Source organism: Podarcis gaigeae (assembly GCF_964106915.1).
Source record: "Podarcis gaigeae genome assembly, chromosome: 1".
NCBI lineage: Eukaryota > Metazoa > Chordata > Lepidosauria > Squamata > Lacertidae > Podarcis > Podarcis gaigeae.
In genome coordinates, this window is record NC_139678.1 from 75,076,132 (window position 1) to 75,103,849 (window position 27,718).

The 27,718-nt window shown below is 45.8% G+C and overlaps 1 protein-coding gene across 2 annotated transcripts; it reads right to left on the reverse strand.

Moving 5' to 3' along the window:
- Positions 1 to 107: 107 nt before the first annotated feature.
- SYT8 (synaptotagmin 8) lies at positions 108 to 25,729 on the reverse strand. Of its 2 annotated transcripts, XR_014560313.1 has the most exons (10): positions 25,493 to 25,729; positions 20,090 to 20,220; positions 17,684 to 17,844; positions 17,199 to 17,294; positions 15,914 to 16,081; positions 10,012 to 10,179; positions 4,594 to 4,711; positions 3,539 to 3,672; positions 1,458 to 2,007; positions 108 to 1,019 (listed from the first exon to the last, which is right to left on the reverse strand). XR_014560313.1 is itself a non-coding variant. In XM_083722874.1 (9 exons), the coding sequence occupies exons 2-9, from the start codon at positions 20,196 to 20,198 to the stop codon at positions 1,774 to 1,776; spliced, it is 1,188 nt and encodes a 395-aa protein (XP_083579000.1). In that variant the 5' UTR covers positions 20,199 to 20,220; positions 25,493 to 25,729; the 3' UTR covers positions 1,259 to 1,773. The 2 variants fall into 2 exon arrangements, 1 of the variants encoding a protein (XP_083579000.1); XM_083722874.1 differs by lacking the exon at positions 108 to 1,019 and having other exon boundaries at positions 1,259 to 2,007.
- Between the last annotated feature and the right edge of the window lie 1,989 nt (positions 25,730 to 27,718).

Genomic DNA, 27,718 nt, shown 5'->3' on the forward strand with positions numbered 1-27,718 from the left:
GCAGGCATAGCGAAGAAGAAGTACCAGGGGTAGGAACAAGACAGAGTGGCATAATGCTGAGCTACACTTGACTTCCAAAGAGGTTAGTAGCAGAAGGAATCAAGATCTTCTCCTAGTTATTGCAGCATTTATTGACACACTTGATAGTAGTGGCAGGTGGCAATTGCAATCCATACATGTCTCTGGCAACGTAAGCGTCAAATGTACCCAGCTGGAACAAAATAATGATATAGCATGCTCCTTTGTGTCACACTGAGCATATTTATTCTTTGTTGGCCCCAAACATCATAAATTGAAACCATAAAGATTTATTTGTCCCTCCCTGCTTGCTTTCTTTTGTTGACACACAGATCTTGTTTCAGATCCCCATAACTCGCAAATCAATAGTCAATTGTAAATCAGTAGTCAATTAGTTTTTGTTACAATTTACTTTTGATTTGCGAGTAGGGACCACTCCCAGTATTGAAACTTACATTGGCCAGAGTTCTTGGTGTGCTTTTTTCTTGGTATACTCTAAGGAGCAGGCACACATACACCTGATTATTACAGAAAAAGAAAGTACTCCATGCAGCTCATCATTAAACTATGAACTCGCTCCCACAGGAGGCAGTGATGACCACCAACTTGGATGGTTTTAAAAGAGGATTAGACAAATCGTGGAGGAGAGGACTATCAGTGGCTACTAACCATAATGGCTATGCTCTGCCTCCACAGGCAGAGGCAATAATGCCTCTGGAGACCAGTTGCTGGAAACCACAGGGAAGGAAGAGTGCTCTTGTGCTTGGGACTTTCTTGTGAGTTTCCCTTAAGCATGTGGTTGGCCACTGTGAGAACAGGATGCTGGACTAGATGGGCCATTGGCCTGATCCAGCAGGCTCTTATGTCCTCTGAAACCTGTCTAAAATACCTAGCAGCAATGTTGAAAGGAGAATTTATTTGATTCTTTCAATTTAACTTGTCTCTTTTTATTTAGCAAGCTGTTTGTTACTATCTATCTATATATATATATACAGTGGTACCTTGGGTTAAGAACTTAATTCATTCTGGAGGTCTGTTCTTAACCTGAAGCACCACTTTAGCTAAAGGGACCTCCCACTGCTGCCACACTGCCAGAGCACGATTTCTGTTCTCATCCTGAAGCAAAGTTCTTAACCCGAGGTTGGCAGAGTCTGTAACCTGGGTTGGCGGAGTCTGTAACCTGAAGCGTATGTAAGCCGAGGTACCACTGTATGTATATATATATGTATATATGTGTGTGTGTGTGTGTGTATATATATATATATATATATATATATATATATATATATATGCTTGGGCATGTGTGGGTGTGTTCCCTCAATTTTAAGATTTTTAACATGGGCAATGAGCATTGATTGCAAATACGTTTATAGGCCCAGTGGAAATTCCTGCTCCACACATGTCCGCACATGGCCTTCCGCACATCCTGTTATTAGCACCTCTTTAAATTCAAGCTAGTACAGCCTTGTGAATTTTGTTTGCGTCTCTTTGTCATGATGAAACAGTGACTTCTGGATTCCATGGTGATGGGTTGTAGACACGTACACACATTTGGATTCCCACTCATCCAAGATAAATATCCTTTAGAGTCTGAGTTCAAGCAAAGAGCGATCAATATTCTCCTTCAGAACACTTTTGACTAAGTGATCATGATGCTACACTGTGATTTCTGCTACCAGCTGCTCCTTTGCAAACTTTTCCTACTAGCCAAGCGCATTGGGGTTATCTTATCCAGTGGAGAGGACTGTTTTGTTCTTAACTGTTAGGTAGCGGCAGCTTGAAGCGAGTCTTCAGTCCCAGGGTTTTGTCAACGTCTTCCACGGGCTGCAAGCTGTGCCACTGTGCCACAGGTCTGCGAGGATTGGCCAGCATATCCGACCAGTGACGTAGCTGGTTGCCTGTTGCTCGGCAGCTGAGAAACAGCTTCCCAATCTGGTCATCTTTGGACACTTTGTCACGATCCCAGACAGAAATCACCAGGTCTACATTCTGGAAAGAAGACACAAAACAATGAGATGAGAGGATAGAAAGAAGCAGGGGGCAGTATGGAAGCTTTAAGGAATATGTACTCTTTTCAGGAAGCATATGCCCAGTGTGGACCTCCAGGTACATTAAAGTAGTTTTAACAATGAATGGGGAAAGCTTTATCACATTGCAGACCCGATGTACCACATATCCTCCTCTTCCCATAAGGTTGCCTTTGTACTGTTATGCTCTCTAGATCAGGGATCAGGAACCTGAAGCCCTCTAATGCCCATCTGTTCCAGCCAGTATGGCCAGAGGGACAGTAGGAGTTGTAGTCCAGCAACATCTGGAGAGCCACAGGTTCCCCATGTCAGGAGCTTGTCCTAGTCTCGAGTAGGACCCTGGCAGAGACACATGCCCGACTGGCATGTTCTCTCCCTCCTGGTTGATTGTTCAGGAGCTCCATAAGCTTTCTTCTGCCCGAACATCACAGCGACCAATGCCAACAGACATCAGCACACTTAGGGATCTGCAGAGTCTTTGCAGCTTGTGTAACAGACCTTAGAAACTCAGCATTTTGGCTAATCTACTTTATTAACACATAAACACACATGGAGCACTGCAACATGGCTCCCTCTCTCTCTAGCATCAGACAGCAAAGAGAGAGAACAAAGGACAATAGTCCCACTTCACGGAACACAGCAACACAAATATCCTGTCTCTGGCACGTCCCACTCTGTGGAGTCAAAACATATACCGTCATGTGATAGACAACAATCCCATGACTATAATCATGGAGCAGGAATTCTAACACCCCACCCCTGCTTTAGATGTTATAGTAGTGGCATGGAATTTATCTATTTGCACTGCGGGAAATGTTTAAAGGCCACCATCACGTCAGCAGTACCAGTTATCACCCAACTGTTCCAGGATGTTGGACGTACCAGTTACCATCCAACTGTCAGCGCCAACCCCAAACAGGAAACAACTGCGTCATAAGGACCTGTGCCATTGGCCATGTCCTCATGGTAGTAGGCCTTTAAACTTTGCACCAACGCCATGGGTTGAATCCATGGAAAAGCAGCCCCCATGATGCTGCAGAAATAATAGAAAGCTGTCTTACCATTGGTCAGGCCCTTGGTCCACCTAGCTCAGTACACTGATTGGCGGCAGCTCTTCAGAGTTTCAGATGGGTCTGTCCTAGCCTGCATGCAAAGCAGATGCTCCACCACTGAGCTACAGCTTTGCACCATTAATGCAGGTGTTGTGGGGCTAGATATGAATATGGTGTTGACATTCTTTTATTTGTAAGTTTTGTGTAAGTTTTCTTATGTGCAAAACAACTATTAGCCTTTGGTAGAGAAGGAGAGGCTCAGTAACAGATATGCAATAGCAAGAACAGCTGTAGCCATCAAAGCTTATTTCAGTGTAACAAGTGAAGTGCTTGTAGAAGATCCTCTGCACAGGCAACAAGCAAAGATATCTAGGTTAATGCTAATTCCCTAGAAACATGTGTCTGCCATGAAATGGTGTCCTCTGGACAGAGGAAACATACCTGGATCAAGTTGAGGGGCACTTCAAAAACAAATGCCTCATTGAAGTAGGGATGTAATGTGTTTTTCTTCACACTTGTCTTCTTCTTCTTCCATCTCTTTTTATTCAGAATAAGCTGCACTTTGACATAGGGATCTGGGATGAAGGAGGGAGAGGGGAAAGTCAGAAACTGTTGACAGTCTGAAGAAGGAATCTATGTATTCCTACAATATAAGGGGGCTGTACTGAATAAGGTCTCTTTCTGAGGCCTTTATAAATCAAGATAATTCTAAATGGGACCATTTTCCACAAGACCCCAACCTTACAAAGGGTTTCTTAGCACCACATCCCAGGCTTTTGGACTTTCATCACACATCCTAACTCAGCAGCAGGGAACCTGTGGCTCTCCAGATGTTGCTGGACTCCAATGCCCACCAGCCCCAGCAATGCAGCAAGAGATGATGGGAGTTGTAATCCAGCAACATCTGGGGGGATAAAAGTTCCCTACCCCTCTCCTAGCTCCTTCATCACCACTTAGCTTTGCCAGCAGCTAGTGGTACAGTGTCTAGGACTCAGTGTTGGGTTTGGAGTGGGAACCCAGGTTCAAATCTCTTGCTCGTGAACCGTGTTGAGTCGTCTTGTTGAGCATTGGATGCAGCCTGTCCTTCCTGAGACTAAACTGCTATTCAGATATCTTTTGGAGAAGGCAGGGATAATTCCTTGCTAGCTTCTAAAAAATAAGACTCACTCGGATTTGACACAGTTCCCTTATCTTAAGATGTAAATCTTTGCCCTAAAGTATTGTTCCAGCAGCGTGTTCTGAATATCAGCAGCAGCAGAAGACAAGCACATTCTCTGTCATGGCACAAGAGATAGGTGTGCAGCACTTATGATCAAGGCGTATTTCCTATTTTCAAGGGCAGTGGGAAGTCAGGGCAAGATAGCTGGCATGGTGTCCTCCAAGTTGTAGTAGGTCAAAGATGATCCTAGCCTTCCAGACTTCATTTGAGGAGGCCCTACATCTATTTCACATCCCTTCACTTTGAACAGTGAGCTCCAGCTATCCTTTCCCATTACCTGACAGGCCATGTGCATCCATCCGCTTGAGCTTTTTGGCTTCCACGATGACCACAGTTAATTTGCTGGTGCTGGGAACATATCGGAGTGAGAAGCAAATCTCCCCAAGGCGCTCTTGCTGTTACAAGAAGAAAAAGGCAGGAGGAAGGAGAAAGGTTAAATATAACATTTTACAACCCACTGACAAACTAAGAGCAGAAACTGAAGTCCCAATTGTGGAGTGTCCAGGTCTCAAGCTGCCTGGAAGGCATGATCACTGTTCTTCAAAGTCCTTTCCCTGACCTCAGAAGAAGATAGGACAGTTGTGATGAGACGGAGATGAAAGAAGGGCTCTCCAACTATGCACAGAGATGTTCTCCTCTCAAATCAAATTGATTCCACGCCATTTCCCTCCAATCTAAATGGACCCTCCTATGAAGCTGTTATTAGCCACACTAGGGGGGAAATTACAGGAAGGAACTAACCATGTACTTGTCTCTATCCACTACCTCAGGCAGGGCTGATAGCAGTTTTGGCTAAGGGGGTGATTTAGTTCTAGAAAATGTCATGAATTCCCCTTTGGCAGCACCCGTAACTCTGATCAAAACTGAAGCAGCCCATGACTATTTAAAAGTTGGGAGGGATCGCCCACATGACATCTGTATTGGCTGGAAACGTTATTCCATGTGGCCATTTAGAGAATAATACTGCTTCTGTTCTAAGGGCATGTACAAGCATACCTTTAAGGGGTAGGGGGGAAAGGGGTTGCTACTGAGGCTACTGCGCAAAGATAGCGTTTTCTTCCACAAGATGAAAATGATTTTTCTCCTGTACTACAGAGCAATTTGAATGCTGATTCAACCATCTGCCTTGTCATTCCCCACCCCCAGGCAAGAAGCCTGCCTTCCTATTATATCAATATTGTACCACCTGCTAGTTTATTTGATGGAATGTCCTTTCATTGCTTTGATTTTTATTTATTTAAACAAACCACAATATATATTTTTAAGTTGAAACACTTTCTTGGGAATATGGGTTTGCGATGTCATGGGAATCAATCAATCCCCACTGTGCACAAGCAGCTTCTGCTACAGACCAAGAGAATAAGTGTTCTCGGAATTTGATTCTAGAGGAAACAAGGAGCCCTCCAGACATCCTTTTCATTGTGTATTATGGATGAGATGCAGTATCAGTGTGGCCATGTGTGATTCTGCTTTTAAAGCTGTTTGCTCCTGCAAATGTTTTGCTTCATTTTTGAGCATGTAGCATAGCTTTCTGTTGACATACAAGTAGCTTTTCACAGCAGAAAAAAATCCATTTGGGGATGGGTGTGTCCCATTATTGTTGTGATATAGTTTACAGTGCCCCTCCAGATGGCAATACAGTCATACCTTGGTTTTTGAACAGAATGTGTTCTGAAAGTCCGTCCGACTTCCAAAACATTTGGAAACCAAGGTGCGGCTTCGGATTGGCTGTAGGAGTGTCCTGCAGCCAATCAGAAGCCTCAGATGCCTCGAAAGCTGCACTGGACATTTGGCTTCTGAGGCAAAGTTTGCAAACCAGAACACCTACTTCCGGGTTTGCGGCGTTCAAGTTCCAAGTTGTTTATGAACTAAGCTGTTCGAAAACCAAGGTACAACTGTACTGTAATAACATTGGGGAAGTATAATGGAACAACTGATAAACGGGAATGGCATGTGTATGGCCCAGTATAAACCCGCCCCTTGTGCACTATTATTACATCAAGGTCATGTTGCAGAATACACCCACCCAAAAAAACACAATGGTTTGTGAAAAGAGTACATTGGCCTCAGCTTTCTAATTATGTTAGGTCTTTGCACAACCTAAGCTGTTGTATCCTATCTGCTATATTCATTGCTACATAGTGCTCTCTAGACCAGGGATGGGAAACCCCAGGTCTGGGGTCAAATGTGACCCTCTAGTCTGCTTTATCTAGCCCTCAAGACTCTCCCCAGAGCACTGCTCTTTGAGTGCTTTGGGTTGGCTGGAAAGTGTCCTTCAACTCTGATGGCCCTGCTTGCTCTGCAGGATGGAGAATTGTGTGTGTGTGCGCGCGCGCGTGCACGCGTGTGGAAATGAGGCTACTGCGCAAAGATAGCGTTCATGTTTATTGCACCGCCCACTTTTGCCTCTGGCCCCAGCCACCATTGGTCTGTGGATCCCAGAAGGTTGTTCAGAAGGGAATGTAGCCCTTGGGCTGAATAACATTCCCAACATTCTGCTCAAGAGGAATATACAAGTTCCACAGCAGTAATCAGAAAATAAGAATTGCCTTGCTAGGGCCAAGATACTATCAAACTCATTTCTCTGCCTACAGTAGCTACCAGCCAGGAACCATGGGGAATTCACAAGTAGCGCATGATCATTTTTTTCAATTAAAGCTTCCTTAGCCTTTCCTCAACGGTTCGGGATAATAAAGATGTGCTTCAGAAAGCCAGTGTGATTTCAGCCTTGCTTTTGCCCTCTGCTGTTCATTGTAAATGCCTTTGGCTATACACAATAAATTGTTTGATTGATTGATTGAGAAAGCCAGTTTTATCCTGAGGCACATTGGCATTTGCTATCACCAAACAATAGGGATTAATCATTGAAACTCAGTTGTCTGAAGGAATGTCATGAGCAATAGATGACATGACTACTGCTCTTTGGACAAAATGGTAAATGTTAATGAAACGCCTGTGGGCATTGCTTCTTACAACCCTTCAGAGTGCCTAATGTTCCACTGTTTGGGATACACCTATTCATGTTCGCTTACTATAGATTAGTTATGTGTTAAATACAATTAAACTACATTTCATAGTCCGAAATAGTATGAATGCAGGATACATGATCATGGGAGAGGTGAGGCATATGGACCCAGAGGGAAGTAGCTACTCCAGGTTGATTCACACATCCTGCTTACATCTGCCTCTGCATTCAGTGGGCTACTTGCTGACACATTCCCTCCCTTGTTGTTGGTATGCCCTTATTTAGCCCAAGGATGGTGGCTCTCCAGATGTTGCATCATCAACATGCGCTGGCTGTGACTGACAGAAGCAGGAGCCAAACAACTTCTGGAGAGCCCCAGTGCACCACCCCTGATCCAGCCCTTCCTTGTTCCTCTATATAGCCTCTAGGCAGCGAACTATTGATGAGACAGTTCCCTCTAGAAAGTGTCAGTTCCTAGGAGGCACTTTGCTCCTGTGACTCAAAGGGACCTCAGATTGACTTTATATGGCCAGCTCAGCCTGTGGCAGCCACAGGTTTGTGTCAAGGAGGCTGTGTGCATTCTGGACAACTTCAGCTTGTCTGTACATACTTAGAATTAATGAACAGGCCTTCCTTCCAGACTTTATTATCCAGATATACTAGATATGACCAATATTAGCAGTGCTGTTACAACTGAAAATGGCTCTCTAGCTACTTGTCTGAGCTAGAAGTGATCCAGTTGTCAATCTGGGCACTTCTTGATTAGTTAGTTCTATAAGAGAATGAAAGCAGAAACAAGTTTTGTAAAAATATCTTGATTTAAATAATAACTATATAGTGTGTGCCTGTTCCCAAACCCTTATGACAATAAGTAGTCGAATATAAAGTTAGAGCTTGGCTTTATCCCAGCGGCATAAGTAAAAGAAATCTCTTGCTGCTGTTGGCAATCCTGCAGCCATGCAGACATTCCTTTTAACAACATCCATTCATTACATCCCCTTCCATGCTTGGCAAAGCCTTGTATTTAAAGAAACAGATTTGAAATATTATATAATACAGAAAAATACATACAGGTATGTACAGTCACTGAGCAACTTCTGTTTGTCCTCATATACTTAAAACTGATGGACAAGGCTTCCTTGTATAGGGGTTTCCATACAATTTCAGTCTTGGAACTTATCTTTTTGGAAATTGCATGCTGACCACACCCCTTATTGATAGTATTCCTCAGACAAGGTATTTTAGAAAGTGTTTAACAGTTATAGCCTATTTACAGGTAGGTAGCCGTGTTGGTCTGCCGTAGTCGAAACAAAATAAAAAAATTCCTTCCAGTAGCACCTTAGACAAACTTAGTTGGTCTCTAAGGTACTACTGGAATGAATTTCTTTTTTATTTTGTTTCAGTTATAGCCTATGCTGTTTTGTTTCTGACCATAGCCTCTCCTTCACCCCTGGCTTTGCCTTGCATCCTATTTTGCTGCCTCACAAAAGGTGAATATGCAGCAAACATGCTATGTCATACTTTGTTTTTCAAAACCTCTACAAAACAGAATGGAAAAAAGACTTTGGTTTTATCAGAACCAAAATTAGAATTGATGTTTTCGCACACTGTTCTCAGACTGCAAAGGATTTGCATTCCAACCTACAAAAAAATTAGCACAATTTGCAACATACGCCACCCTGCAAGTGGCAGAAATTATATAACTTCCAGTATGGCAAACTCCTTATGTAATCAACTTATATAATGAAGCGTGTATAATTAGAGCATTTTTTGATTGGACGTCATTGGTCAAATCAGTTGATATTGTGACTAAATGGATCCATTTGGCATTTTCTTTTCACAGAATTGCAAGCTAACAACATACCCTTTTTGTGATGTGATATTTTGATGGAAGAAGTTTCTTTATCCTGTACATTGATCTGTGGGCTTGCCCCAGCAGGTTTTGCAAGGGCATGGGGGAATGAGCAATAACTCCCCTCTGAACATTGTGCATGCTGGCCCTACGTTGTTGCTTCATCTGCCACAGCAGAAGTGAAAACCTGTGCTAAACTAGCTAAGTTGGCATACTTGGCAAAGGCAGGTGTTGCTGCACAGCATAGGACTAAGTCACAACATCAAAAAGCACTGTTGTGTTGTCCATACCATGTTCAGAATCACAGTCTGAGCATATCTGCTCAGTTCTCCATGCCCAGGTAACCACCAAGTTAGACTACTGTATGTGCTTTGAAGACAGCAATTAGTGCAGAATAAGTGGGATTGCTATGCTAAGCCAACTACATAGGCTCCCAGCCTGTTTCCCAACTTAAAATGCTGCTTTTGACCTTTAAAGCACTTCATGGCATAGGATAAGGGTGCTATCTCCTCATGAACCTAATCATACATATAGATCTTCAGTAGAAGGCTTCCTGTGGCTGCTTATCATCTGAGGACCTGAAAGGGCCTTCTCAGTGGTAGCATCCTACCTGTGGAACACTCTCCCCAGAAAAACTCACCTGCTGTTTGCTTTATTGTCATTTCAGTGCCTGGCAAAGACTCCTTAAAATTATTTTGCAGAAGTTTTTTAGATGCAACTTTAACACCGTACACCATTTTGTGCTGCTTTTACCACAGTGACGTTTAGCTTATTTTAGTTTTTTGTATTCACATTTTGTTTTTATAATTTTTTGTAACCCACTCTGGGAGACACTTGCAATGCCCAGAGGATTTGCCACGCTGCTTGATAATACCAACCTCCATCTTGCTGGCTTCAGTGAGCTCCTGCCATTGCTCAATGACGTGCTGCAACTCAACATCACCAAGAGGGATCCGCATCTCACCAATGATGTCATGCTTGGAGAAGCGGTTGAAATCGTACACCTGCATCACCAGTGTGGATTCCGCTATATCTGCCTGGGGTATCTGGCAAGGAGGAAAGAGGGAGAAAGCAAACTGACTTCCAGCTTTTTTCAGTATGTTATGTAGTGAAGTTTCACCCTGGGCCAGCAGGGGGATACTGTATATAGTTTTCACTCAGGTCTGTAGATAGTTTTCCCTCAGGTCCGCGTCAGTTATTTTAGACGGGAACTCTGGGCTGTTGTTGTTACAATGTTGACAGCCGGCTGCCTATAAAAGCAGGCCGGCTGAGCTGTTTGCAGTCAGTTCTATTCCAGCTTACGAAATAAAGAGCTATTTGGAGAAATCGCTGGTCGTCGGCTATGTCAACCCACAACTTAACACTGGCGACGAAGGTGGGATTGATGGACATCAGAGCACAGCCAGATGCGGCCAGCCTCTGAACTGAGCTGAATCACTGAGCTGAATCACAGAGCGAAATCACTGAGCGAAATCACTGGACAGAACCAATTCAGAGCTGACTGTTCTGGCTAGAGCACTGTGTTCCATCCATCGCCCTTCACGCCGGCATCGGAATCATGGCTTCACTTGTGCCTCTACCGCCGTTTGCGCCAGCCTCTGAATCATGGGATTCCTACCTCGCTCGGTTCGACTGCTACCTCCAAGCCAACGAGCTGACAGCAGTATCAAAGGATCGTAAGCGGGGCCTATTCCTCAGCCTCTGTGGGCCTGAGGTGTTTGAGACGGCCCGAGCATTGGTTGCGCCCGAAGCAGTCCAGGCAACACCATGGGACACGATCCAAGAGAAGCTCCGCAACCACTACGCACCAAAGCCGTCCAAGATTGCTGCCCGCCATGCGTTCTACCACCGGAACCAGGCAGAGGGGGAGTCAATCAACAACTACACCACCGCCCTGCGACAGGCTGCAATGCACTGTGAGTTCTGAGACTTAGACGATGCCCTGATGGATCGAATCGTCTGCGGGGTCCGGGACATCCATCTGCAACGGCGTCTCCTCACCAAGCCAGACCTCACGCTGCAGAAAGCCATTGAGGAGGCTGTGCCCTCAGAAGCTGCTGAACGCTCCGCCCAGGAGATCCGCAAGTCCAGCAGCCCGCGTCTTGCTAGGGAGCCAGTTCCGGTGCATCATGAAGAGGCCAGCAGTGATGAGGCATCCTCCAGTGAAGGCGATGACGTGCACCAGACAAAGCGGGAGCACAGGAAGTTCCAACAGAAGTCCAAGGGCCAACCGGAATGTGCCGGCTGCGGAGGCAACCATTCCCGTGCCAAGTGTCGATTCAGAGACGCCATCTGTAGGAAGTGTTCCAGAAGGGGCCACATCGCTAAGGTCTGCCGATCGGCTCCGTCTGACACCCCCCCTTCATCGACTCGCAAGTCCAAGCCTTCACTCCAGTCTGCCAAGGAAAGTTGTTTCGCTCTCACCAACTGCCGCTGCCTGTCTGGAACCACGATTGGCCAAACCGACTCGCCTACACGACGCAAGCTGAACGTCACGGTGCTCATTGAAGGAGCTCCATGTGACATGGAGATCGACACCGGGTCTGCCCTGTCCATCGTGTCGTGGAGCACCATCAAAAGACTGGTACCCAGAGTGTCCAAAAGGCAACTCGACTCTCACCGCGTACACCTGAGAGACTACCAGGGAAACGACATTCCCGTGGTAGGCGTTGGCTGGTTCCGGATTGCCTTCAAGGATTTTTCGGGCCTGCTCCGGTTGGTGGTGGTCGAAGGTCAGCGGCCAAGCCTCCTAGGGCTAGACTGGTTTGATGCCCTCGGCCTGGAAGTCACCGGCATCAACTGCATCTCTAACGCAGAGACTGAGGGTCTGGTCAAAGACTTTGCCGAGGTTTTTGATGGCACCTTGGGGCAATATACAGGTACGCCCATCTCCTTTAGCCTTGATCCACAAGTCGCCCCCATCAAGCTAAAGCCACGCCGGGTTCCCTTTGCTCTCAAGGCTAAGGTGGACGAACAACTGGACAAACTGATCGCCCAAGATGTTTTGGAGCCGGTTGACCACGCCAAGTGGGAAACCCCCATCGTCACGCCTGTCAAGCCAGATGGGTCGGTGAGAATCTGCGCTGACTACAAGTGCACGATCAACAAGGCACTTCAGCAGCACGCTTATCCGGTTCCTGTTGTCCAACACCTGCTGCATTCCCTGGGTGAGGGTAAGGTCTTCGCTAAGCTGGACCTTGCCCAAGCCTATCAACAACTGCCAGTCGATGATGCCACTGCTGAAGCCCAGACGATCGTCACCCACCGGGGGGCATTCCGTTGCCGCCGGTTGCAGTTCGGGGTGAGTGTGGCTCCTGGCATCTTCCAAAGCCTTATGGAGCGTCTCCTGCAAGGGCTTCCGGGCGTGGTACCATATTTTGATGATGTCTTGGTGTCTGCAGACTCACACCAGCAGCTGTTCGAGCGCCTCCGTGCCGTGCTGACCAGGTTCCAAGAGGCCGGGCTTAAGGTAAAGAGGGAGAAGTGCCAGATCGCCGTTCCACAGGTAGAGTTCCTGGGCTATCTTATCGATGCCTCCGGCCTTCACCCGACCACATCCAAGATCCGCGCTATCCAGCAGGCCCCCACCCCAAAGAACAAGACGGAGTTGCAGGCATTCCTGGGGCTGCTGAACTTTTATAACATGTTCCTGCCCCACAAAGCCACAGTGGCTGAGCCTCTTCACCGACTCCTTAGTACAAAGACGCCTTGGGACTGGGGTCATCGGGAGACGGCGGCCTTCAACGCGGTCAAGGCTCTCCTTTCATCAGACAGTGTGCTGGTACAGTACAGTGAATCCAGGCCGCTGGTCCTTGCCTGCGACGCCTCACCTTTTGGCATCGGTGCTGTCCTTAGTCACCGTTTTCCAGATGGAAGAGAAGCACCACTCGCCTACTTTTCCAGGACACTATCTCCGACGGAACGGAATTACAGCCAGCTCGACAAGGAGGCATTGGCACTTGTGGCTGGAGTGAAGAGGTTCCATGAATACCGCTATGGCAGGACTTTTGACCTCATCACTGACCACAAGCCACTCCTGGGCCTCCTCGCCAGTGATCGTCCAACTCCACCGGTCCTCTCGCCACGCATGCTGCGATGGACTGTTTTCCTGGCTTCCTACCACTACCGGCTCATCCATCACCCGGGGAAATCGATGGGCCATGCCGACGCCCTCAGCCGTTGCCCTCTTCCAGCATTTGTGGAAGACCCGGCTCCAGCTTCATCGCTCCTTCTGATTGAGGATCTTCCGGCAGCGCCTGTATCAGCTGCCACTGTGGCCTCCGCGTCTGCCCAGGATCGCACCATCAGCCGGGTGCTCAACTGGGTGTGGAGGGGGTGGCCACAAGGGCCTTTTGCATCGGAGTTCCAGCCCTTCGCAACCAGACAACATGAACTCTCAGCTCATCGCGGCTGTCTGCTGTGGGGAGACCGTGTCGTGATTCCCCAGGGACTCCACCAGTGCGTCCTGGAGGCTCTGCACGTTGGCCACCCGGGAATTGTCAAAATGAAGGCGTTGGCTCGGTGTTACGTCTGGTGGCCTAATATGGACGATGCCATCACTGCCTGGGTGTCCGCCTGTCAAGCGTGCCAAGAGTCGAGGCCTGCACCTCCGGCAGCTAAGGGACACACCTGGGAGACGCCAAAGACACCCTGGTCGAGGGTGCACATTGATCTGGCTGGCCCCTTTCATGGCCGGACCTTTATGGTAGTAGTGGACGCCTATTCCAAATGGCTGGAGGTCGCCCTGATGCCCTCCACCACTACCGAAGCTGTCATCCGGGTGCTGCGAGGCCTGTTTGCAATGCATGGGTGTCCTGATGTCCTTGTCTCTGACAATGGACCACAGTTCACGTCAGGCACGTTTGAGCGGTATCTTTTGGGACTGGGCATCCGCCATGCCCTAACGGCATCCTTTCATCCATCCAGCAACGGGCAAGCGGAAAGAATGGTGCGCTCGGCAAAAGAGGCACTGGCGCGCCTGGACCGGGGAGACTGGCATGAGCGGGTCGCCGAATACTTGTTCGTGCAACACATCACCCCTCATGCGGCCACAGGGAGGAGTCCTGCTGAACTGCTTATGGGCCGCCGCCTCAGGTCACCGCTCGACCGGCTACACCCGGACTTTGCCGTGGCTGAACCCCCAGGCTGTGCCAACGCGCCACGGTCATTTGTCCCAGGAAACCAGGTCTTTGCCCGGAACTATGTGGGGGACATTCCTTGGGTGCCAGCCACAGTAGTGGGAGTCACTGGACCTCGCTCGTACCAGGTGGCACTCGAAGACGGACGCTTGTGGCGACGGCACATAGACCAGCTTAGGCGCAGGGTTGGGGACTTGGACACTACCGAGGTGCCCCCAACTGCGCTTGCGGCTCCAGAAGAGACACGTACAGATGGCGAGGCCCCACCTACACCTCCCTCGCAAACTGCCAGCGTGGAGCCGAACCAAGCCGCTTCAGAGGGTCTGCCAGACTTACCACAGACTCAGACCACTCCACTTGCGGAGGCTCCACCCACAGCAGCGGATCCAGGGGATTTGGTTCCAACGCCACCTAGGGTCGCACCACAGCCTCAGCAAGAACTGTGTGGCTCTCCGGACTTGCCTACCAGTCCCCGGCGGTCTGGCAGAGTTTCCAAGCGCCCAACTTATTTAAAGGACTATGTTGTTGGACATGTATCACTGTTGGTCTAAGTATGGGAAATGTAACCAATATGCTTTTGTGCCTAATTGAACCATTACGCGTAGTGCTGTATATAAGGAAACCATTACGATTGTAACTAACGCCTTATCTCGGTGGGGAGGGGTGTTATGTAGTGAAGTTTCACCCTGGGCCAGCAGGGGGATACTGTATATAGTTTTCACTCAGGTCTGTAGATAGTTTTCCCTCAGGTCCGCGTCAGTTATTTTAGGCGGGAACTCTGGGCTGTTGTTGTTACAATGTTGACAGCCGGCTGCCTATAAAAGCAGGCCGGCTGAGCTGTTTGCAGTCAGTTCTATTCCAGCTTACGAAATAAAGAGCTATTTGGAGAAATCGCTGGTCGTCGGCTATGTCAACCCACAACTTAACACAGTAGGCCCAAATTGCAGGCCTGCCTAAAGTTGTATGGTGGGTGTGGCCATACAGATGCTGCTGAATCCCTAGCCTCTGGTCATGCTTGCTGGGGCTGAGGGGAGTTGTAGTTCAGCAACATTTTGAGGACCAAAGGTTCCCCACAGCTAGTTTATGGGTTTAATGCAATAATTATTGTGTTTGATACAGGAATGTCATACTTCAGCATAACAGACTGGGCTGAAAGTCCACAGTGTATAGCACTGTCTCCAACACTGGACAGAAAGATAACCCACGGAAGCTTATAAGCAGAGTATGATGGAAATAACTATCAATGCCATTTGTCCACACCAACTGGTACTCAGCTCTTGCCACTGTGCCAACATGGCACCAGCCTGCCTCCTACTTCACCCCTGACCCTCTCAGGAACTGGCCATGACCCCAGTGTTGGGAAGCCAAGTAAGCAAAGCCACCATGCCTGCCCTGCCTATTGCCAGGTGGAAGACACTATGCTTGCTATCACGTGAGCTCAGGATATTAGCCATTTAAGGGGGTGTAGTCTCAGTCAAATCAATTAAACAACACCAGATTGGTAATGTTGATTTTTTCTTTTCCTTTTCCCCAAGGTCTTTTAATTGATTTTCTGCATAATATAAACAAATCTACACACTGCAATGCTAAAATGGATATAAGTGGAGCAATGAACTGATTGATAGAGGTGACTACCTCCTACCTTAAAAATGAAGCTCTCATTGAAAACAGGGTTCAGTGTCTTACGGTAAACCTTTGTCTCATACTTCTTCCTCATATCAGACGTCAAGTAGGCAATCACATAGGGATCAGAAGTGCCTCCGCTGTCCATAGCCTTAAGATCTGCCGCCTGCTTCACTCCAACCTTCATCTTAAAGAGAATCAACACCAAAGCATTTAACATCATAGAATGGCTTACATACCCTTAGACACTGCAGAAATAGGCTACATCTGAAGTGGGGAAACCAAGGCTACATATGGTATGGAAAAGCAGGAGAGTAGCAGAGGATAGGAAGGAATCAGATGAAAAAAATTGCTATTAGGATGGCATAACTGATGTAAGCTATGGTGTCATGACTGGCTCGATGCAGAGCAGTGGGGGAAGGCACCAGCTGGTGAACCCCCAAGGGAACCCCATGGGGAAGAAGGCTCAGAGTCTGGAGATTGGTGGTGGGATGGCAATGCATGGTCAGAGAGAGAAGAGGGAGCAGGCTGGGAGGAGGAAGAAGTGTCAGAAGCTGAAAAGAAAACAGGGTTTAGTGAGCAGGAAGAGGCTGTGGCAGATGGCAGCCCAGAATCAGAGGCAGAAGTAGAAGCGGCCAAGAGGTAGAGATGAGGCGGGCTGCTAAAGAAGACATGGAGTCTCCCCCTCCCAGTGTGACCAGCTCCCCTCCCTTCTGGATTCCCAGAACCTGAAGAGGTATGAAGAGGGTGGAACAGAGACAAGATGATGGAGCCTTAGGCTGCTGCAGAAGGAACCAGGGGAGGAAGAGACTTAGAGCGCGGTGGGCAGGTGGGGACCTTCAATCCTCACAACTGCTTCATTGCGGAAAGGTTGCTGTGACCACTAAGACAGAGCTGTTTTGTTTCTTTAATTAAAGAGTTAACTTCACTGACATCGAGTGCTTATTGTTTTATTGCTGACCTCCTGACTCCACCTTCGGACATATGGGCTGGGTGAGAATGAAGGAAAAGCCAGCTATACTGACAATGGTTCGGACTGATCATTAAGGGAGCAATTGTAAGCTCCCAGGAAAGGCAGCTGAGGAGCAGTGCCATTAGGATGTTTTCTCTGGCATGAAATCTCCCCACCACCATTTTAGGATTGCTCTGTTATGGAGTAGGGGTGTGTGTGGATATAAATCTGGTTATGTGAAAATGAAAGATTTTGAATGCTGGAAGGAGGGGGAAAGGAAGAGGTTGTGATAATATAGCTTTATAATAAAAGAGGGTCACAAATATTTCACCCTGGGATTTGAGAATCATACCTCCTGGCTACGGAAGTCATACTCCAGGGAATATTGCAGCTGTCCTCGCTTCTCATTCGGCAGTCCACCCTCCAGGTCATCAATATCAGGTTGGATCTATTGTCAAGACAGCAGCACCCTCTCTTTATGGACAATTTTAAGACAGAAGAGGCAGTTTGCTAAGCGTATTGTACTTCTCTATATTCACTTGAAGGCAAAATATCAGTTTAAAATCCATAGCTGGTGCATTAATGGCAATCAAAAATATAGTTGCTATGAGTGAGCATTAAGGAACAGCCATTTTGGAACCAAGTAGTGAAAACTAGAGTGCCAATAGCAAACGCAAACAAACCAAACAAGTAGACTGCTCTTTCCAGTTGGCTTTCCCCAAATATCAAGCTCTGAGAAGATCTATTACGTTTTCTTAATTTGCCCCACACCAATTTGCCTCTGCTTTGTGCATAGCATACCCCACTAGAGCACAACGGGGCAGCAATAAGACCTACCAGAGTGGCTTGGGTGGGTGAGCCATTGGTGCTGGGAAAGGCGACTTTCTCTTTCTTCTTGCGTTTCTTCCTACAACAACAGCACTTGATGATGCAGATGAGTAAGAGGAGGAGGACCAGGCCCACTGCGACAGCAATAGCTATGAGAGCCCATCTGGGTACTGTTCCAGCATTAGGAGAAAGCAAGAAAGAAAGAAAGAAAGAAAGAAAGAAAGAAAGAAAGAAAGAAAGAAAGGTGCTCATTCTTACTTTCTGTGTAGTGCACATTAATAAAGCATCCTTGCCCAAAAGCAATGTTTGCATTCACATCTTAGATTAGCAAGCAGCCTCTTTGCCCCTTCCTTCACATCATGAGCATACAAGCCAGGAAGTCTTAAATTAACCATAGTTTACTGTTTCATCTGGGATGCAGGTGGTGCTGTGGTCTAAACCACAGAGCCTAGGGCTTGCCGATCAGAAGGTCAGTGGTTCAAATCCCTGACCTGGAAGCTGTCTGCGGACAAACGCTGGCTCCCTCGTCCAGTAAAGCGAGATGAGCACCGCAACCCAGAGGCATCCGTGACTGGACCTAACGGTCAGGGGTACCTTTACCTTTACTGTTTCATCTGTAGCTGGAAACCATAGCTTCCTCATTCAGAACAAATCAGGATGTTGAATCATGGTTTGAAGTTGACTTAATATGTTAGCTTATTCCAAAACTGATAACCATGGTTTCCAAATCAGGACAAAATGGGAAAGTATGATTAAGAGACTTCCTGGTTTAATTGTGCACAAACAACAGGGTTTTTCATACCTTGGTTTATTAAGCCAAGATATGCTCATCCAAATGCAGTCAATATCTTTGGGAATTCTAGTATCACCTCCTATCAGCAGGCAAATTATTTCATTTGTTTCATTTCACTTACTGGCTTATATCCTTCTGCTTTTAGGTCCTGCAAAAAGCAGCAAGCAGCAAACAACTCAATTAACACAATTTATCAGAATAATCAATATAAAATGGCAAATTATAAATTGATCAGACAGGAATGTTGAAATCCAAGCTTTTACAGTCCTATCCATATAGCCATCAGGAAAATAGAAACTATTTTTTATGGTGCTTTTGTATATCCTTTTAATTTCTGCTCTTCTTCAAGGGGGGAAAAACAGTTCCTGAGGTAATCCCTTTTGTTTTTAATTCTTGTAATGATTACCACCAGATGGCATAGTTACTCCCCATGCTTGTTCCCCTTAGAGGAAACTGTTCTGGGAGAAGTAGAGGAAATTCATTTGTGCAAAATGTGTAATGCAGTCTCCCTCACGAAAACAGCCAAATAATTTCTTCTCTCACTTTATGTTGTCAAAGTCAATTTATAATAGACTGAAAAGGGAATGGAAAGAAACCAACCAATGGGAACACAGTGGTGGCCATAGCTTATAAATGACTATCAGTGATTTGTATGCTCAACTTGACTGTGGGCTAATTCACACTTATCTTTCCTCTGCTCTTTCCAGGTAAGGTCCACACTTTAAAGCTCTGTGGCCAAGCATTGGGGATTTCCCCCGCTCTGTAGCTTTTCCGGTGAAAACCCACTCTCTAAAGCTGAATTGGAGCAAATGGCAATCCACAGAAAATCCAAATTGCCATTTGTTGCACTTCAGCTTTAGAGAGTGGGTTTTTGCAGGGACAAAAAAAGAGCTTTAAAGTGTGCACCTGTGCCTAGAAAGGACAGGCCAAAAGGTAAGTGTGTCTCTTCTTGCCAAACATCTTTCTTTTCTTTTTTCTTTTTAGATGATAGCATCACAATTCTCTTTGTTATTCTTATTTGGTGCCTCACATATTTTCAGGGAAATGGGGAGAAGGCATGAAGGAAGAGACGTGAAAAGAGTGAAGATGAGGCAGGAATCTGACCATCTGAAGGGTTCAAGTTGTCAAGAACTCCTGAGGCAAAATGTTCCACGATGATCAGCTGTGCAACAGCCATTGAAGTGAGCAGAAGTTGCTCAAGAACACAATGAGTAACTCCTGTTCATTTCAATTAAGCTTGTGGAGAAGATTTCGCTCTTCTTGTATTCTCCAGTGTGTGCAGACCTACACAAAATTGTACTCCATTGTGCCTCGAGAGCAAATATAGCAAGTCAATGTAGAGCGGAATGGGGTGTGTTTGCATATGTTGAGTTGGTTTGAATTAGCCAACGAAATTACTGTCCTTATGGGCTGCACTGAATTTCCTTAATGAACTGTACAACATGTTCTAGAAAAAGTCAAGTGAATTTCAGTTAAAACACATACACATATTTTGGAAGCTAAAACAGGAAGAAGCAACGGCTTTAACTTATAAAATAAAAATGAGGCCCATGACAAGGTCTTCCAGCAATCCTTTAAACATCACATTTGAGTCCACCCCATCCACCCTTTCATGCACTCACATGGAATTTTGTTAAGAAAGTCTTCAATGATGCTTGGCTGAGCAGTGGTCACAGCAGTGGTTGCCGTGAGGTTACTGGGGCTGCTGGGTGTAGTGCTGGTGTTAGACATTGTTCTGGCTCAGGAAGGCAAGCTGGAAAAACAAATGGCATCGTTATTTCCTTAAAAAGTTTATGATCTTCCAACCTCACCTATGCAGGTTAAAGTTCATAATAAGGGCCTAATTTGAACCAGAAATCAGAAGGCATTTTTAATATCACCTCCTTAAGAAAAGAAAAATAAACAAGTACCACAAACAATCCTTTTGTAGCTACATCTAGCTTTCTAAACTTTGAAGTAATAATAGAAATCTCCTCCTCTGAGCATGTGCAGAGTAGAGGGGGCTATCCTAAGGTCCAATAAGGGAGGAATAAGCAGATTAACTTTTGTGGAAGACTCATTTGTCTTGATCCACCCCAAAATGGCACACCCCAACAAAATGTATGTATTTCTTTGAACTGATATAACTTAGAAGTGGGAATATTTCCAAATTTGAGAAGGGGACTGTTTAAATAAGGATTCCTTTCATTATTTTCACATTACTTAGCCAAGTCCTAGCTAATAATACACAAGAAACGAGTAAGACACATGGACTTTTCCCTTCCCTTCTACCTGCCTGCATATTGCCTGTTACCTATTCTGTAATCAGAACAAGGTGTGAAACTCAAACTCCGCCCTGGGAACACACTCACAAGAGGCACGTCAAATCAGGGCGGCAGATGCGTCAATGTATTTGCTTATTTATCTTGGCTCCTGTCCCACATCCACTCATACTGAGAGTTAACATTTCTGTAAGCGAGCACGAAACGCAGCTGGAAATAGCAAGCCATGCTTTTCAATCAGTGCAAGGATGGTTTTTAAAACAACATTCCTTAATGGAGATTGCCTCTTCAACTTTCCTTTCAGCAGGTGAAGATTTTTAAAAATTGTAAACACAGATCATGAGCATTGCACAGCGCCATCCATTGGGGCCTGCCCTGTGTCTAAGGTTGACACCTTTTTCTTGATAGATGCTCTGTGCTAGGGTTGGAGACCCTGTAGCTCTCCAAACATTGCTGGACTACAACTTCCATTATCCATTGGCTATGCTGGCTAGGGCTGATGGGAGTTGGAGTCCAACAACATCTGGAGGGCCACAGGTTAGCTGCCCCTGCAATAGGGCATCCAGAATGCTCTTACGTATTCATAACTGCATAAAACAGACATGATCGTTCAGCTTCACTCATGATTGTGAAAAGCCGATGCTTCCAGGCTTCTCGCTAGCATAACATTACTAAGTACACAGGACGTATCCTTGACAGGGCCAGCCCAAGACATTTTGTTGCCTGAGGCATAGAACAAGATGGTGCTTCCTTCCCTTGAAATGCATTAGGCATCCAGAAGGTTAAAAAACAGAAGGGCAAGAAGCCAAATCACAAGAGACTACGCATTACATGTGATTCCTTTAAGCCGGGCAGCCACAGACTGCATTGGCTTCCACTTTTGGCCAGGATGTGGGGTTCAGAGAAGAGCTGTGCTGACCCAGGTTTGACCTAATATCAGCAGAGGGGTTTTTTTTTGCCAGAGTCTCCAGCAGCTCAGTTTGTTTCCAAAGCATCATCCACTAAAATAAGTAGGAACCAAGTGCTAAAAATCAGCCAGGATGGCTATACTGGTAGAGGCAAATCCACACCATAACTCACAGGCTTTTAAATCACTCCCACAAGCTGTGGGGCTGCCTTTGGAACCACCAGCTGCAGAGACCTGACTCCACTCCCTAACGCCTTCCTGAGGTGCACACAGGATAAGTGTGTAAAGGGTTTTTTCTCTTCACCCATGACTTCAGACCACTGCTCCCCTGTCTCTTGCCCATCTTTCCACTCACTTCGGTTGTGGGCTGAATTTTATTTCCCCAAACCCAATCCAGTCTTCCTGCATTTCAGGCACACTCCAGGATAGTCAATGTCTTGATTCCTAGTTCTTAGCTGCAGTATTTCACCATCCAAGCCAACATAATATAATACATATGCATATAGATCTAAGTCTGTCCCCCAAGTTTCCCAGTAAAATACTTGAATGCAGCTCTGTTTGGATCATTATTCTCACCACTACAGTGGATACCTTTACTACCACTCCACCACAGACAGAAGTGGTAGGTGGTCCCTGGGTCCTGTCCCCCCCACTTGAAAAAAAATACCTGTGGGGCCGTGCAGTTCACCACTTCCACCATAAGAAAATGTGACTTGTTTCCCACTCTGACATACATAGCAAAGCACATCTTTGAAACTGTACTGTGTGTTTTGCTCTGGTGGAGGTAGTTGGAAATAAAGATCTGTAAGGGCACAACTCCCAACACATATTTGTACCTCTCCATCCCTGGGGAATAGGGGAAACTCTCAAAGGATATTGTACACTGTGAAGAACCAAAATAAGCAACTTTTAGTGTTGCAATATTTAACAAGAGCACATAGCAACCAGAACAAAAATGCACAAAGAATGCACATTTTGATATGGGTTGTCATTCCCCAAGATAAGGCAAGCTATACTCCTAAATAATACAGCCTATATAACAATAGCAATATAATACTAATAATATCCTATACAATAATAGCAAACTCAGAGAAGGGTGAATTCCTATGCAACCTAAATGGCAGCAGAGGGAGGTATCAGTAGGCTCAGAGAAACCTTAAGGAAGTATAAAAAGGGAAAACCCTAAAGCAAGGGTTGGGCAGACCCCAAAACACCCAATGGGTACTGAACATATTCAAAATAGCCGCAGATTGCTGACTGACTGTTGCAGAAGTGGGCAGAAAGGAACATCCTTGGAAAGGGTTTTGCCAGTTAATTGCAGTAGTAGCTGGCGGGGCTGTGCAGGCTGCATCGCTTTACTGACTTCTCAGTACGGCACATCACTGCCAGTTACTGAGAGGGAAGGGGATGGGGCAATGCAGCAGGGAGCTCGGCATGGTGCAGTGCAGCAGCGGAATCAATCCAGTGCTCCCCACACTGCGCCTGCACCATGCTGAGCTGAGCTCCCTGCCTTGCCCTGCCTTGCCCCATGCCCTCCCAGTAACTGACAGGGACTTGCAGAATTGCAAAATGAGTTGGGCAACACAGCCATACCTGCACTACTGCTACTGTCTGGTTAGAACCCCAAACTGGACCACTCTTCACTGAAAGGTTTTGTGGCAGTTCTCCCTTTTTTGAATCTATTATGTAATCTTCTGCTCTCCATATTATACTTTGGTGTCCCCATGCTGCCTTAAGGGCAATTTTTGTCCCTTTGCTGCTGCCTTTCATCCAGTGGCAAGGCAGCAGCAGCCATCAGCCCTGCTGCACGAGCTTGGTGGAAATTCCTTAACGTGTCCCAAGAGCACCTTGCCATAGACTTTGGGGGGTTGAGATGAGAACAAGAATGGAGAGGAAGCCAGCCTCTGCAGCTCCTGCTCTGACATTGTGAGGTCTCTGGAAACAGTGCCACTATAATGGAAGAGCAATACCAGGTGTGAGTAGGGCATTCTAGGGCAGGGATTGTGAAGCCCACCAGGGGCTTGTGAACTCCAATTCCATCAGCCCAAGCCAGCATAGTTAATGGTCATGGATGACGGTAGTTGCAGCTGCAGGTTGCCAATGCAGTAGGGGAACAGCAACATTCAGAGGACCCCAAGCTCTGGCTAGCCCAAACCCACTTGCTTGAATAGGCTGCAGCTTTAGCTGCTGAAGCTCAAACAGAAGCTTTTGCTTCAGTGATTCTATCTCTGGATAGTACCAAAATGTAAGAGCGTTTACATCTGACGGTGGGTAACAAGTGCATGAAAATGTCCTTTCCAATGAAATATTGATTGCACACTACTCTACAAGGCGCTGTGAAAGATCAGAAATGAATGAATTAAACATGCCACTATTAAACAAAGCAGAAAATTGTTTTCTAATATAATTCTCCTCCTAGGCCTGGAGAAGATGTACAGGCTGGAAGAAGACATTAATTTCTAAGAGAGTGTTGAAGGTGGTATGACAGATGTATCGTTTTTGATAGTATGCACACTCATTCATGAGAAGAGAAGACTCCCTGGAAAAGACCCTGATGTTGGGAAAGATGGAGGGCACAAGGAGAAGGGGACGACAGGACGAGATGGTTGGATAGTGTCTTCGAAGCTACAAACATGAGTCTGACCAAACTGCGGGAGGCAGTGGAAGACAGGAGTGCCTGGCGTGCTCTGGTCCATGGGGTCACGAAGAGTTGGACACGACTAAACGACTAAACAACAACATACTCATTCATTTTGGTTCAAGCAGATTTCGCTTGACTGTGAACTGCCCTCATTTTCCAAATTCCATAGAAATAACTTGATGTTGTCAGCAAAGTTGGCCACCTCACTGTTCAAGTCTAACTCTAGATTTATGAACAAGATAGAAAGCACTGGCCCCACTGATCCTTTGGAGCCCCACTTCTTACATACCACCATTCTGAAAACTAACAATTTATTTCTACTTCCTACTTCCTGTAACACATCCATAAGAGGACCCCCTAGTCTTATGCCATGGCAACTAAGTTTACTCAGGAGTCTTTTCTGAGATGCCAGTATCTTCCTTTCCTGTTCCAAATGTTCACTGACATTCTCAGAATGCTAAAAGTTTGGTGAAGCAGGAGGGTTTACTTTTGCAGAAGCCATGATGACGCTTCTTCGGGAAGAAATGTGCTTCTGTGCTTGGTAATTTTAACTCTAAATTTTTTTAGAGTTTATTTTTAGAGTTTATTCATATCAGCTAACTGGGCTATAATTTCCTGGATCCTCCTACCTATAGACCCTTAAAAAAACAAAAACCTGGGGTTACATTTCCTTCAGTTGGCTTCACCACAAAATCACCTTCAGTCTTAAAAGGCAGGAAACTATGACAAGTTGAAACAAGTTACGGTTACAGTTGTATGAAACCGATCAGAGATCTCAGGGAAATCCAGTTTTTCAAAAACAATAACAACAACCATAGGCAGCTCCTAAGCATACCAGATGATGACAGTTTAGAAGGCTGGGGAGTCACACATCTGCCTAAGCCACGGAATAATTAACAAATTCATGGGAAATCATTTTCACATCCACTTAATTCCTTTGCAATATTAGTTGCATTCGTACAATGCCAATTTGAGCTTCACTTCTGAAATGCAGAAAGGGCGCTGGTATGTAACCCATATCTTAAATCCTCAGAATACATTTCTTGATGTATTTTGTTTTTCAAAAATAGTTTGTAATATATAATTCCTTTTTTTAAAAAAATACCCCCAAAAACCCTGTATGTAATAACTTTACAGCGATCAAGGTAAGGCAGGCAGCTTTGATTTTTTTTAAAAAATGCAAGTATTAATTGGAAACAGAAGCAAGACCACTTACTTTTTTTAGTTTCTGTTCATCATAGCTTCACAAAATCCTTCTTCCTGGTGTTTAGCCATTCCTCTTCCTACCTCAGAGCTTGAATGGAGCACATTGTGGCAAAACTTGTTGACCCTCAACTCAATGCACTGAATTTAATCCCCAACCGCAGGAATTGGCTGCCTTTTCTGTGTAAAGCAGAAGCTAAACCGGAAATTCTTCTTTGTCAACTGAGAAACCAGAAAGGTGATAGGAATGGCTCTGGTCAGCTCCACCTCAGTTGTTAAACTATGTACCTTTACACAGGAACTCTGGGCACTCCCCAGTGAGATGTTAATATTATAAGAGACCCACACAGCACTGTGACAGAGCTAACAGACTCCATGAGCTAATGGGCATCTGCATTCATGTGGTAGTTTGCATCAATTGAAAAGGACCTGCTGGAGGGGGAAAGTTAGTCTTTAGAGTTTAATATTTTCTTCAGTTTCCACTGCTTTCTGTTACAGGTCTTTTTTTGAAACTGATTGTAGATTGGATGGAAGAAGAAACAGGCTGGTATTCTGAGGGAAATGTTTTGTGGGCATGTCAGGTAGAATAAAAAGTTGCATACATGAGGAGCACCAATCCCACAATAAATACCCATGCGGAAGGAAATACCCATTGTCGGGGGGTATTTTCCAGACAGAAAAGAGAGCTCACCTTAAATTAATGTTATTGTCTTCCCCTCTAACTGACTCAGAGATATGGTTGAGATATGCAAGTCATCATCTCAGCAACTTTCAATACCACTGACTATGGTATTCTTCTGCAGCAGCTGTTTGAGTTGGGGGTGGGTAGCACCGCTTTGTGGTGGTTCCAGTCCTACTTGGAAGTTTGTTTCCAGAGGGTGATGCTTGGGGAATGCGCTTTGGCCCCATGGAGCCTTCCATGTGGGGTTCCCCGGAGTTCAGTTTTATCCCTTGTGCTGTTTAACATCTGCATGAAACTGCTGAGTGGGGTTATCTGGAGCCTAAGAGTATTTTTTCAGCAATATGCTGATGACACACAACTCTACTTCTCCTTTACATCTGCAGGCATAGCAACAGATGTGCTGGACCATCGTGTTGCCTTGGCAATGCACTAGATGAGAGCCAACAAACTGAAGCTCAATCCAGATAAGACAGAGGCACTGTTATTGGATGGTTCCCTCCACCAGATGGATGGGAGACTGCCTGCTCTTGAGGGGTTTACATTTCCATCAGTTGGAGGAGTAGGTATGTAGCTGGGTCCTTTACTGTTGCTTGAGGCTCAGGTGGCCTCAGTGGCACAGAGTGCCTTCCATCAGCTTTGGATGGTGCCCCAGTTGTGTCTCTGTCTGGACAAGGATAGCCCAACTACTATGCTCTGATGCTCTTGGTTATATTACTGAAACATGCTGTACTTAAGGCTGCCTCTGAAGGCAGCTAGGAAAATTCAGCTGGTGCAGAATTCAACAGCCAGGTTGCTCACGGGGCAAGACAGTTTGAGTATAAGGCATCGATCCTGGCCAGACTGCACTAGCTGCCAATTAGTTTCCAGGTCCAATTAAAAGTGCTGGTTTACCCTTTAAAGTCTTAAATGACTCGGGACCACAATACCTCAAGGACCGCCTCTTCCTATATGAACCAACCCAGAGACTATGATCAACATTTGAGGCCCTTTTTCATGGGCCTTCTCCACAAGGGTGGCAACACAAGAACGGGCCTTTTCTGTGGTGGCTCCCCATTTGTGGAATGTTCTCCCCACATTCATTACCTATCTTTATGCACAGGTGAAAACATTTTTCTTCAACCAGGCATTTGGCTGATTAAAATTCTAGAGCCTTTTAAAATGTGTATGTGAGAGGGAGTCGTTGGTTGGTTGGTTGGTTGGTTGGTTGGTTGGTTGTTTGGTTTGCTTTTGTCTTATGTATTTTGCCTTTTCATTTTGTAGTTTTATGTTGTGAACCGCCTTATGATCTACAGATGAAGGGTGGTATACATATTTAATAAATCATAATTATCTGATATTGCATTCACTAAATAATATACATGCAAGTGTGCACTCATACTCATAGCAAGTTTCTGCCTAGTTAGGTGCTCCTTTCCAGCAAAATTAATGCTGAATAAAGTTCACAACACCCAAATCGGTAAACTGGTTGAATGGTGTGTACATGTCAGTCAGTCTCTTGCCTCTCCAAGATTTGCTCTGTGTAATGCTCCACCCAATCTTCTATTTCCATATGCAGAG

Excerpts from the sequence above, each read along its gene's own strand:
- SYT8 (XM_083722874.1), bottom strand. The coding sequence starts at position 20,198 with ATGTCTAACACCAGCACTACACCCAGCAGCCCCAGTAACCTCACGGCA. Across the intron at positions 16,082-17,198 it reads ATGACTTCCGTAGCCAGGAG|ATGAAGGTTGGAGTGAAGCA; the intron begins GTATGATTCTCA and ends ATTCTCTTTAAG. Across the intron at positions 10,180-15,913 it reads ATGAGAGCTTCATTTTTAAG|ATACCCCAGGCAGATATAGC; the intron begins GTAGGAGGTAGT and ends CCTCCTTGCCAG.